Source organism: Neopelma chrysocephalum, unplaced genomic scaffold, assembly GCF_003984885.1.
Source record: "Neopelma chrysocephalum unplaced genomic scaffold, ASM398488v2 Primary Assembly neopelma1_361, whole genome shotgun sequence".
Lineage (NCBI taxonomy): Eukaryota > Metazoa > Chordata > Aves > Passeriformes > Pipridae > Neopelma > Neopelma chrysocephalum.
Window position 1 is genome coordinate 1,218,411 of NW_020898025.1, and position 13,052 is coordinate 1,231,462.

At 53.3% G+C, this 13,052-nt stretch overlaps 1 protein-coding gene across 1 annotated transcript; it reads right to left on the reverse strand.

The window, feature by feature from the left end:
* Positions 1-5,098: 5,098 nt before the first annotated feature.
* Positions 5,099-13,052, reverse strand: TENT5B (terminal nucleotidyltransferase 5B). The gene is made up of 2 exons (XM_027705959.1): positions 12,634-13,052; positions 5,099-8,660 (listed from the first exon to the last, which is right to left on the reverse strand). Exons 1-2 carry the CDS (start codon positions 12,826-12,828, stop codon positions 7,641-7,643), a joined length of 1,215 nt encoding a protein of 404 aa, XP_027561760.1. The 5' UTR covers positions 12,829-13,052; the 3' UTR covers positions 5,099-7,640.

A 13,052-nucleotide genomic window follows, 5' to 3' on the forward strand; every position in this document is an offset into this window, starting at 1 on the left:
CCATTCTCTTGTCCTGTCACTCCATCCCTTGTCCCAAGTCCCTCTCCAGCTCTCCTGGAGCCCCTTTAGGCACTGGAAGGGGCTCTCAAGTCTTCCCGGAGCCTTCTCCTCTCCAAGTGAACACCTCCAGCTCTCCCAGCCTGGCTCCAGAGCAGAGGATCTCCAGCCCTTGGAGCATCTCTGTGGCCTCCTCTGGATTCTCTCCAGCAGCTCCAGGTGCTCCTGGTGTTGAGGTCCCAGAGCTGGAGGCAGCTCTGCAGGTGGGGTCTCACCTAAGTGGGGCAGAGGGGCAGAACCCCTCCACACCTGCTTCCCACACTGTGGGATGAGCCCAGGACACAGTTGGATTTCTGGGCTGCAAACACACATTTCCAGGTCGTGTTGAACTTCTTATCCACCAACACCCCCCAAGTCCTTCTCCCCAGGGCTGGTCTCCCCCCACTCCCTGCCCAGCCTGCATTTGTGCCCATCCCCGTGGTCTCTCCTGGCTCACCTGCACACCCGGGGTGGCCTCGGGGCGGGTGGGCTGAGGTCGGACGTAACACGGGCTGCCTGGATAAAACAAATCATCGGCTGAATAACTACCAGGCAATTACTGCCATTAGCAATGCCGACCTTCTCCAGCTCCCTGGGCACTCGTGGGGGGTGGAGGGCACCTGGCCCCTCCCGGGGTTGGCTCAGCCGTGACGTGGGGTGGTGGTGAGGATGCGCTTCCTCACGTCGCCCTGCGCCCTCCGTCACGGGCAGCGCACGAGCCAGAGCAGCAGCACCCAACCCCTAATGAGCAGGTTGGCTTCAAAGGCTCCCTTCTTCTTCGGAAAGACACATTCCCAAACCCCAGAGCTGCCTGTGGTGGGAGCAACCCCGGCGCTGCGGAGGAGGCGACACGTGCTCCGCAGTCCCTCGCGGGCGGTTGTCCCCGTAGGGGAGGGCTGTGTCCCTCCTGCCGTCCCACCATCCCCAGTCTGGGGTTTTATAGCCTCCTGATCTCAGGTAAAACACCCCCAGGCACACAGGCATCCTTTGAGGGGTTGATTTCCCCCTGAGCCCTGCTACAAAACCCCTCTGCAAGGGGGGATTACACCTTGGATGATCAACCTCTGTCGGGACTATCAAGGGCTGCAGGGAAGGAGGAGCAGAGGAAGGAACTGGCTAAACTCGTTACACTGGTGACATTTGAAGAGGGTGGTTAGTAAGTTGCATGTTAACATTATGTCCAGTCTTTAAGGAATGCATCCAGGATTCATCAGGGGAGCAGTTGTTAGGTGAGTCACGCTGTGGACATGCGGATTTAACAGGGATTTCAAGCCCAAGCGACCTGTAATTGCATATTAGCAGAGGGATGCTTAAAGTAATCAGCTGTTCCAGCCACACCGGCTACGGGGGGGAAGGGAGGAGGGCTGGAGGGGTGTCCTGCACCCAGCCCCTCCTTGGATTACAAGGCAAAAATATAGGCCACACAAACACCCTGGGGGACACGCTGCGCGGTGGTGGCTTTTCCTTTGAAGGCAGGGTGACACTGCTCTTGCTGAACCCTTGATAGTGGCAAGATAAGGAGGATAAATACACCGTGGTGGTGGAGAGGGCAATGATCAACCGCCCCGGCCAGCCGGCCCCATGCAGGGCTTCGTCCTCATCCATCACCGAAGGGAAACCTCCCGGCCGGGAGGGAGAGGTGGGAAAGGCTACGGCACTCGGAAAGAACGATGAGAGCTGTTGGGAGGGGAAATGCGAGTTCTCGCTTGTACGGGAGGGAGAGATAACACATCACACACCGCCCTGCGCTGCCCCGGGCGCCGCTCCAGCCTCACGCCTGTCTCCAGAGCCACCGTCCCACCCAGAGTCCCTCGTCTCTCCCGGGAATGTCGTTATTTCCCCTTGGCACCGCTGCAGTGGGTCGGGGCAGGGGGGTGCAAGGACACCCCGTCCTTGGTTCATGTCACAGCTCGGTTGTGCAACACCTGGAGGCTGCAGCGAGAAGACAATTGACTTCTTTTCCTCCTTCCTTAAGGAAACGCCTTTGTGATGGTTGTCAATCATTCCTCTGAATACTTCGGGATGCCAGCAGAGGATTTTAATCAAATTTGTCAGAGCCATCATGATTGTACAAGCTGAAATGGGTGTCCAGGCTCGGGGATCCACCCAGGTGAGGGAGCAGCAGCAGCTCGGCACACAGGGCTCACTCCTTCCAAAAGGAGCAGGGAAGAGCAGGCACAGGGCACACTGGGATTTTAGGGGAAGCTGGAATGCTGTGGAGCAGGCGAGAGGCTCTGCACGAGCTGATCCCTCCTTGTGATGGCTCAGGAGGGAAGGAAACGCCTGAGCTGCACATTCCAGGCTGGATGCAAGAAGTCAGAGGTGGGAGAAGGTGGTTGAGTCAGGGAAATCACGGAGCCAACAGCCAAAAGGTCTGTGGCAACCTGTATTTGGAGCTGAACAGTGCAAATACTGCATGTACAGAGAAAAAAAAAAGCCTTTTAAATGCTCCTCCACCTCTGCACACAAAAGGTTCTTCACCCAGAGGGTGGTTGGGCACTGGAACAGGTTTCCCAGGGAAGTGGTCACAGCACCAAGTCTGCCAGAGGTCAGGAAGCGCTTGGAGACAAGGCTGGGGTTGTCCTTGATGATCCATGTGGTTCCCTTCCAACTCAGGGTATTCCATGTTTCCAACACGAGCCAAAATCCTATTTGGAGTAGAAAAGCCCAAACCAGAACCTCCAGCAGCAGCACCAGGAGGTGAGATTGGAGGGTTCAGTGACAGAGCACCACACGCTTCTCACCATCCACCTTCACCCACCCAAGGCTCAGGACTCGGCAGGGTGGGCTGTGCCATCCCCCCCAAGGCTCAGGACCAGGCAGGGTGGGCTGTGCCATCCCCCCAGGGCTCAGGATCAGGCAGGGTGGGCTGTGCCATCCTCCGGCAGCTCAGCCCTGTCCCGGGAGCAAACTGCCCTCCCGGAACATCCAATATCAATGGAGCATTTGTCTCGTGCTTGGCACCAGGCTCTGGAGCACAAGGGCCCGTGTGCTGGATCGCCCAAACACAGCTATAAATGGCAAGAGGAGCTGCACAGACAGACTGTTCTCTCATGCTGCAGGAGCTCGGATGGCACAGTTAACACCCGGGCTGCCCGAGCGGCTCCCGAGGAGGGGGAGGAGGAGGAGAAGGGCAGCCGGGGAGAAACACTGGCACACTGCAAGGGAAAAAAAAAAAAAAAGCTAAATAGAGAGATTAAAATAAAATTTAAATGCCATGCTGGGTCTAGCAACCCGCCTGCACAGAGCTGGTGCCACCCTCGGCACCGGGCCAGCGGATTAAGGATGGCTGGGAGCAGGGAGGCTGGAGCAAGATGCTTCTTGCATTCTGGAGTCAAGACAAATTCCTGCCGTTTCAGTGATTCTGAAGCGCAGCCAGATGTCCTTCCAGGAGAAAAAGCTGCAGATGTGAAACCCGCATCGCCAGCCCTGGAAGTGATCTTGCTGCTACAACAGCCGAGTATTTTTGGATGCGTCTCCAGGCATCGATCGCACAGCAGCCCTTTGCAGAGGTGCTGTGGGCACGTGCTGTACTGTACCACAGGCTGTGGCGTGGGCTCCTCCGCTCCTGACTCTGGTTATCTGAGCTGGGCACTGCCCAGACCACTGGGCTAAATATAGGGAACTGTATTTATAGACAGTTACTATAAAGGAGCAGCCACCCCAGCACACGTCTGTCCTCAGAGCAAAGCTCCTGAGCCAAGCATCACTAGAGCCCGAATCTCACCCCCCAGACCCCTCAGGCACACCCTGACTTATCCATCGCCCTCTGCCTCAAAGAGGAAAATAATGACAGACTACAGGCTGTGAGAAAATATATAGGATTTTTTTTTATTTGACAATTAACAAAAGAGGGATCCGAATCTCGGCTGTAAACATTGATAGCTCCTTTCTGATCACAACTAGTACTTTCCACCAACATCCTTTTGTATGGTCTGATCCGCTCCAACAATGCTGAGCCGACTCTGTCAGGGCTTTTGCTGCTCTGCTCAGGGTCACAAATCCAGAGGCAGCTTATTCACCACAGCATCAACAGCAGGACCAACCTCCCACACTGAAGACAGCTGATGGACTAAGACACTTTAGAGCTGCCTCCATACACGAGAGACGCTCAGGGAAGGCAGGAGACCGTGCTGGGTTTGTGCCAGAGAGAGGGAAACATCTCTAAACCCAGCAGGTTTGGAGAGAAACCAGCTCTGCAGAGGCAGAGCCCTACTTGAGCAGGCAACAGGGACTCACACAGTGCCAGCCCAGCGAGAACATCCCAGCCCTGTTGTCAGAGGGAAGCTTTGGCCCCAGACTGTAAAAATTTGGAGATGCAGAGCCAGCAAGTCTGTCCCAAAGAGGGACTGGCACCTCGTCAGCTCCATTGTTGCAGTGGAACCAGAACTGCCCGTAGCTTGACAAGGGGAAGTGAAACTTCATCTTGGGCTGGAGGGCAGCCAGAGCTGGAGGAGCTGGCACCCAGCTGCCAGCCATCCCACGGGAATCTGGCCTGAACATCAGCAGAACCGAGCTCTTTTAGGGAGATAAGCCTTCCAGAGCCTCTCACCCTCCCCTTTTCCAAGAGGAACCACTCTGCAGGTGGGTCAGCTACACACAGTATCCAAGTCTTAACTACTCAAACCACCTTTTGCTGTTCAAAACCAGCAGCAGGGAATGAAGCCGTGGAAAACCAGCAGGGAGAGTCTCCCAGGGCCATTCCCACAGCAGGGACCTCAGATCACCACCTCGGGCCACCCTCCCCCCTCCAGCAACATGAGGAGAACCAGGAAAAGGGAAGATGCACAACACTAAAGAACAGTGTTATAAATAGAAACCTCCCTCAGCTGTAGGAGCGACCTGCCAACAGCTACACAATTCCTGGGATTTGTAGCTGCTTCGGAGTGAGGGATGGAGCAGCCTGAGGTAGAAGGAGCATCTGGGCAGATCCAGGACCAGGATCTCAGCTCACTCCTTCCAAGGTCACCTGTTGGTTCTGAGCCTGGTTTCTGGTGGGAGCAGAGTCACCTCATCACCACACTCCCCCAACTGGACAAGCAAATAAAAATAACCCAACAGATTTGAATACACTGTATTTATTCGTAACAGATTCTAAAGAATCTAGTGAGTCTATGTCAAGCCCATTGCATGACAAGTGATACAGGTGTAGGAAAAAAAAAAAGACATTTAAAACAAAACAAAAAAAAAATATCAAGTGCCATTCAAGCTACTGGAATCTTCCAATTGCCCCCCCCTCACAGGAGGCAGCACAGTATCACTGCAAGGTCTAGAAAAAGTCAGATTCAACCCATTCACAAGAGTCCCACCACACACACTCCGTATATCAAAAGTGCAATCTCAATGGGAAGCCGCCCTGCCGAGCTTTTGGCTGTAGGGAATCTTTTTGGGCATCTCAGAGGGAAGGAGGGAATCTCAATTCAGTGCATCTACGTGTCTGTGGGCAGGAGCAGCCTGTAGAAAACATGCTACATGGCATCTATGTTCATCTGAAGTTTAAAATGAAAGAAAAAAGCATCATCTGCTCCCACAGGCAGCCCTTAAACCGGTTTTAACTTGCACTGGAAAATCTCAAGCTCCCACCACTGAGGCTCTGGGGAGTTCTGGGGCTGCAGCAGAGCAGACACAACAGCCTTGGCCACGAGGGCAGAGCTGTTCTGCAGGGAGGCAGCTAAAAACCTACACTGTTAGTGACACTTCTTCAGCTCTGTCTGGAGAGGGAGCAAAGCTGGACCAGTTTCAACTGCGTTAGTTCATGTTAAGCGCAAGAGCCACCCCCCCACCCCTTACTCCCAACTCCACATCGCCCCTACCCCAAAAAAGGTACCAATCTGGCTATGCACATTCCAAGGATCTAGTCTTTATTAAGAGCGTTCAATCTGCCCAGCTATTACAGTTTTGTCACAAAAAAAAAATACCAAAACAAAACAAAACAAAAAAACCAAGTTAGTAAAGATACTTCGAGTACCTCAGCCTCGGAGGAAGCACCACTGAAGCCGTGGTGTTCCCGGAGCAGCATCCCTAGGGAATGCCTGCTGCCTGCCCGCCTCTCCCTCCGTGCATAGTTAAATCTGAGATGCTCCACGGGCACAGCAATCCAGGCACCTCCACGAAAAACTTTTGTGCTCCAGACACCCAACAACTTCAAAGCCACGTTGGACTGAGAGAGCCAAACCCTCACAACACAAGAGGGTCTGTTTAGAAGACTTTTTTTTTTTTCCCCTTTCCTAAGGCCAACTAACTTCACCCCCACCCCCCCAAGCTCCATTTCTAGCTAGAGAATGAATTTCAAATGCTGATGGAATCACATAGCTGGGAACAGGCTGCTTTGGAAGATGGGACCTGCCCAAGGGGAGATCTCCAGACTGGAAGAACTCTGCCCATCTCCTCGGAGGAAACGGGCTCCAGCAACAGCTGGAAATAACTGACTAGTGAACTGGGTGGTTTGTGCTTCAAAAGGACAAGCCTCATCTTCCCTGATAACCCAGCTGGCCTCTGGCTTTGTGCATTAAAATCACACTGCATGCCAAAAAAAAAAAATAAAAAAACCTAGGAAGAGCAGCATTTCAAATTCCCCTAGAAAATACAGGATTAGGTCCAGCAGCCTGGGGCAGGCTCCTGGACAGATCATCTGCCTCATCATTTAGGAACACGACCATATTTTGGCACTGCAGACTTGGGAGCTTGAAGAAATTCATATGCAGGTCCCTGCTGCCTTTTTTTCCAGAAAGCTCTGCACAGCATTTTCCACCATGCACTCCCTCCCTTCCCCAGTGTTCCCCGTTTCAGGCATTTACACGTAGCCATTCCAATACCTCCCTGGTTTATGCAGCCCCACTTTGACAGCTCTTTGCTCCAGCTGGTCCTTCACAGGCAGCAAGTCATGCCAAAAAAAAAAAACCAACAAACACAACCTCAGCGACACGGAACCTCAGCCAGGTTACTAGAAATGATCTTACGACCCTCCCCACCCCACAACAGAAACATTTTCCTCTTCAGACAACCCCCACTCAAGCTCTTGGGACATCAGCCCCTGCAAAAATAATAAAGGTTTACAGTACAGTTGTGTTTATATTGTTACAGGCACTTAAACAGGATTCTTTGGTCCTTCAAAGGAATTAGCCACTCGGGCTTCTGTTGGCAGAAACCACAAGTTTGCACACCCATAACACCTCCTGCACTAAAAAAAAAAAAAAAAAAAAAACAAAAACCAAAACAAAACACAATTCAGATCCATTTCAGGGCAGTGCAGCTCTACCTTAGCGTAATTCTACAGTCTCCCCTCACACAACCCCACCCACCCCATTGCCTTCCAGAATTCTATAAGCGAGTCTTCCCATAAACGTCCGAGTCATCTCATTTCCATAACACTGCACTTCCCATCACAGTGTACAGCAGACAGGTCTTGTTCCAACAACCTCAAGGAACAAGACACTCAAGCAGGAGTCCAGGAAGTTTCCTTTTGTTGCAGTTCTAGGAAGGTTGGTTGGTTTTTTTTGTGATTTTTTGTTTTTGTTTTTTTTTTTTAATCCCCCCATCCCACCCTCCCGACCCGCCAAGGCAAGGAAATACCTTGGAGGACAGACCCTGACGTTTGTCCTGGCTCAGTTACAGGGAAGCCACGTTGGGTAGGACTGATTGCAAGGCAGGAAGGGCTGCACGTGGGTGACATAGTAGTTGAAGTTTATTTCACTGACATAAGGGGCTGGCTGGTAGTAGCAGGTAACGTTTGTGACGGTGGGGATGATGTTCTGCTCAGCCAGGACCCTCACAGCCAGCATGGCAATGAGGTTCAGGGTCTGCCTCCTCTCGTGTCCCATGAGGCAGACTGTGCTCTCATTGACCACCCTGTGGAGGGTCATTAAATAGTCATATCTGTTGCTCTCCATCCCAACAAAGTGGCTCTGGAGGTAACATTCCAGCTTCCTCAGCTGCTCACCGATGTCAGAGAAGTCTATGAAAAACCTGGAGCACATGTACCTCTGTAGTGCCTTCATATCCACTTCTGATTTGGGCTTAAACCCCCTCACCAGGAGGTTGCAGTACTTCAGGAGCCCCCCACCTCGGATCTCCTCCGGGTTCCTGGTGGCGATGACCCTGTTCCGCAGGTGGTCCATGGCCTCCTCAAAGTCCCCGTACATGCTCTCCCCGGTGACCGTGGGGTGGAAGTTCTCGGCCATGGGGTTCTCCGAGCACTCCCCGAACAGCAGGAGCGAGTCCAGGATGATCTGGAAGGAGTCCACGCTGAACTCGAACTGCCGCCGGAGAGAGTCCACGAATTTGAGCTCCACGTTCTTCCCGCTGTTGTTGGAGAGCGAGATGAGGCTCCAGCGGTCGGTCTCGTTGCACACCTTCACCAGCTTCTGCACGTAGGCCTCCTTCAGAGTCATGGGGGTGATCTTGTCCTTGTTGACGCCTTCGGGGAGGAAGTCAAGCAGGCAATCCATGACCACGTCTTTGACGAGCTGGAAAACATCTTCTGTCTTCAGGTCCACGCCGAAAATGAGGTCCAGGTCTTTGTACCCCAAGCCACTGTCTTGATGCAGAACGTGACTGGCTGCTGAGCCATTCAACCTGACATTATGGACTGTGATTCCTTTCTTCTCCAGGCGACTACGGACAACCTGAGACATAAAGAGAGTCAGTGAGAGGCAAGTAGGAATTTTTGGAGCAGCCTGGTGACAGCAGGATCCACTCCCTGGGCTTATATGGGTCACTCCAGTGCAAGACAGTGAAATAAAAAGCTAATCCATTAGAAATAGGTCACTTTGGAAAGCATCCCGAGTCCTGCCAGCAGCTAGGGGTGGCTCTCCTTTACTTATTCCCTGGCATTAGAGGGATCTGACTGCACATGATGAGCTGTTCTGCTTCCAGTGCAGTGTCTGCTCTCCCCTGCCTTCCCCACGCTGAAGGGGAGAGGTTCCCTGACCCCATTTTTTGGGGTGGTCCCTGCCCCCTTCATCCCCTCACGGTTCCAGCCAGCAAGCCAAGACCAGCCAACCCCAAAGTGACCCCAAACAGGGAGGCAGCAGCACAGTCTGCAGCAGTCCCAGTGGATTTAATCAGGGTGGCTCGTTCCTTTTAGCCATCCCCTTCGGCCTGTCAAGATTCATTAAAGGCAAATCAAGATGCCAGAACTGCTCAAAAGCCCCAGCCAGGCGTATGCAAGTTCATGTCCCAACTAGTAAGTGTATCCTAACAATTTCCAGTGTGTCAGAGCTTCGTGCTGAGCTTGGCATGCTATCAAGCACAAGAGGCAGCTTTCATCTTACGGGTGTTACTCCGGTGATTTTAATGCTGCCTGCTCAGTCCTGGCACACCCACCAGTCCCTCCAAAGCTTTGTTCATTTAGAGGGAAGCTGAATCACCTGCCTGATTACTTAACAAGCAGGAGGCTAAAATAACCCCCAAGACCATAAAATAAACTCTCTGGACAACAGTTTATAATTTGAGTTTAACTCAGCTCAAAGATCGCAGGAAGATTAAGTCCGCATCTTCCACCAGAAGCTCTTCCCACCTCTCATCCTGCTTTCATGTTCCTCTCCAGCAATTACCCATTTTCCTGGGAGTCCCAGCTAACCAGCCTGAAGCAAGGCCATGGCTTGAAAGAGCCAAAGCTTGGGACACAAATGGACCAATTGTATCACCAAGAGCCAGTCCAACCAGGCCCTTCAGCTCTGTGAGGCTGCCCTAGTTTGAGAGGCCCCACAAATTCTGATTATTGGCCTCCCAGAATCCGAATTTTAATTCAAAACTTTATCAGAAGGGGCAAACCCTCTTGCTGGTTGAGCAGACAGTGCTGGGGGAGATCAGAGCGCTGCAGCTCCGGCCTCAGCAGCCGTAAAACTGCCCCTCCACGAGTTTTGTTTAGGAAGGAGAACACACAAAAAGTGAAGAACTGCAGCGTGAAACCCTCACCGTGTCACAGACCCCTTGGTGACCCAACTAAGGGCCGCCAGCAAGTTCTGCTGCCTCTGCAAAAAAAACCCAAAACATCTCAGAACAACCCCACGGATGTTTTTGCACTTAGAGGTTGTTCAGGCTCACGATGCAGCTTCCCTGCTGGTGTTTCCCCTTTCTCCCTGACACGAGCCATCCCGGCTCAGGCTAGAAACATGCCTGGGCTCCTTGCCAAGCCCGTGGTGACAGTCACATGTCAGGCAACAGTTAACCAGGGAGCTATTCACCATCAGAAGTCCCAGGTCCCCACCAGCACATCCAATCCAGCCAGTGAAAGAAGTTGTTTTCCAAGGCAGATAGTTCAAAAAAAAAAAATTAAGTTTACTGCTGGAAGAGGCACAGGGTTAATCCCCCAAATTGAACAAACATCATGCGGGGGAGCTCCTGGTCTGCATCTGCTGCCAACTGGAGTCACTCACCCGGGGCACGGCTCCAGCACTACTCGTGGAGTTAAGAGTTTTGTGCTATTAGGCTTAGAGAGACAAGATATAGGTCACAAAAGTGTTAGATGCAGAGCCAGGCCCAGTGCTTGGAGAAGATCTCATTCCAGATTAATTTCCTAACCCCAGAGAACATCTGCTTAACCCCTCTCTGAGCAAAGCTCAGGACCTGCAGTGTTTCAGACTCATAACCTCCAGGCTTACTTGAGCTCCCCAGGTCTGTCCCTGTGAGATGTATTCAGAAAACAGGGGAAAAATCCAACTGCTCAAGTCAGCTTTGTCCCAGATCACCCCAGAAAGCTCCAACCTGCAGAGCACCTTGCCATTCCCTGGGAGCTTCCACCTGGGAGCTCAGCTCAGCTCCCCAGCTGCAGGCAGTGGGTTCAGGGATGCATTTTTTCCCCCAGAGGGTTGGATATTTCTAGGGTTAGGCAGCTGCTGACCTGCTTCCCAAAACAGCACCTCACCTTCCGTGTGGTTGGGATAATTGACTCTGACAGCCAGGCAGGAGCAAATCCTGCTGCGTCCTGACCTGCCGCTTCCCACCTCCCACAACAACAACAACAGGATAAATAACTGCCTTTTGGGTTACTTGTTCCAGCTTAGTCAGCCCTAAACACAGGGTCTGCCAGCACGGCCGGGCACAATTACAGCCCTCAGTTATTCCATGTTTGAAGTTGCTACTGGCAACATCCTTTTCAGCAGCTCCGACACCAAATCGCCGCCGTTTCTGTGGAACCAGAGAGGAATAACTGGTGGAATATTTGATGCTGCACAGTGCTGTGGTCTTGCCCAAGCCAAAGGCAGCGTCCTGCCTGCAAATCTCATCTGTCATTCAGCTCCGAGATCGAGCGGCCAAAATTTAGCGTTTCTGCCCCCAACAGATGTGGCAGGAACTCGAGGAATTTAAAACCAGCCGAGCCTTTCAAATGTCACCCTCCCATCTTCCAGGCTTAACTCGAACTATTTCTCAAGCAGCTGAGGCTCCGAAATCCCGGTGATTAGGTTATTGTGAAAGCCAGTTGGGTTTTAGCGCCGTGAATAGGCTTTTTAATTAGAAGCCAACATGCCCGATTTTACATTTGATGAGTCATTACTGAGGAATGAAGTCGCCTCCCAAACATGAATATGCATCAGCTCATTCGAACTACATTGTTAGTTTAATATTAAACACGGTTATTACTTGATAGTTAAACTAACAGGAGCTCGTGAAGTCTCGGGCAGGCTCTGGAGGATACATCAGTGTCCCGAGAAATCAAAGGACACGGACATTTGATCCGGCATTTGAATTAATAAATGCCTCTTCCAACACAAGCCCAACATGTCCACCAGCACGAAGCCATTTCGTGGAAGCAGCTCCAAAAAAAAAAAAAAAAAAAAGCCACTTTTGCCTTGGCCACACATTTCACAGCTCTTAGGGCACCAAATTAACTCGAAAAGAGGAGGAACGACACAAGATGGGAGGAAGCTGAGAGGGATCTGTGGCACAAGCCGTAGCAGCTCCAGCGATGGGGCAGGATTTTAAAGGCATGCGAGTTTTCCAGGAGGGTCCTTCCAGCTTTAGACATTGCTGCAGTGCAATGAATTCCTGCCAGCCCTACCGAGACCCTCAGGATTGGGAAGTGGGACCAGCTGAGTGCACAGCACCCCCCCGATGATGGGGGCCAGTCCTCCCATGCAGCTTTTAACCCCTCTGGAGCATCCAGGCCAGGCTGGACAGAGCTTGGAGCGACCTGGTCTAGTGGAAGGTGTTGGAATAGGGGTAGGGGCTTGGAATGAGATGGTCTTCCCGAATCCCAGGTGTGCCAGAGGCCAAGCAGCATCTTGACAATGCTCCGAGACACAGGGTGGGATTTCTGGGGTTTGTGCCGTGCAGAGCCGGGGGCTGGGATGGATGATCCTTGCGGGTCCCTTCCAGCGGAGGTATTCCCGATATTTAAGGTACTTTGCAACCCAAAGCGTTCTACTATCCCCGCGCCAGGAGCTCTGCCCTGGGCCCGGCGGGGGGAGGCCGAGGGTGCCCGGGCGGGTTGGCTCGGGGCCCGACGGGGACGATTAATGTCGCCTCAGCACTTTTTATTTTCTCCCTGACCCCCGCTGGAACGGGGCAGAGTCCAACGGGGCGACAGCGGGCGGCCCGTGTCCCCCCCACCCCATAACCCACCCGAGCACCCCCCTCCGCCCCCTCGGCGCTCACCTGGACGATGGTGCGGGGCCGCACGGACAGCGTGGGGAAGTTGCCCCGGCCGTGGATGGGCACAGCCTCCCCCAGGATCTGGTCCAGCCGCTGCACCTGCTCCCACGTCAGGACGCTGAAGCGGCTCCCGCGCTCCTCCGAACCGCCCGGGGCGGCCCCCGCCGGCACCGCCGCCACCGCCGCCACCTCCAGCATCTCTCACCGACCGCCCCCCCCCCCGAAAAAAAAGAAACAAACCGCCGCCCGCAAAAAACGAGCCGCTCACCCGGAAACAGCCCGGAAACCGGCCGGAAGTGGCGGGCGGGGAGGGGAAACGGGGTGAAGATTTAAAATGAGGGGGGAAAGGTAAAAAGGGATCCCCCCGAGAGGCGTCGGCGAGGGGGTGGGCGCGCGGGGCGCGGCGGGAGGCGCGGTCGGTG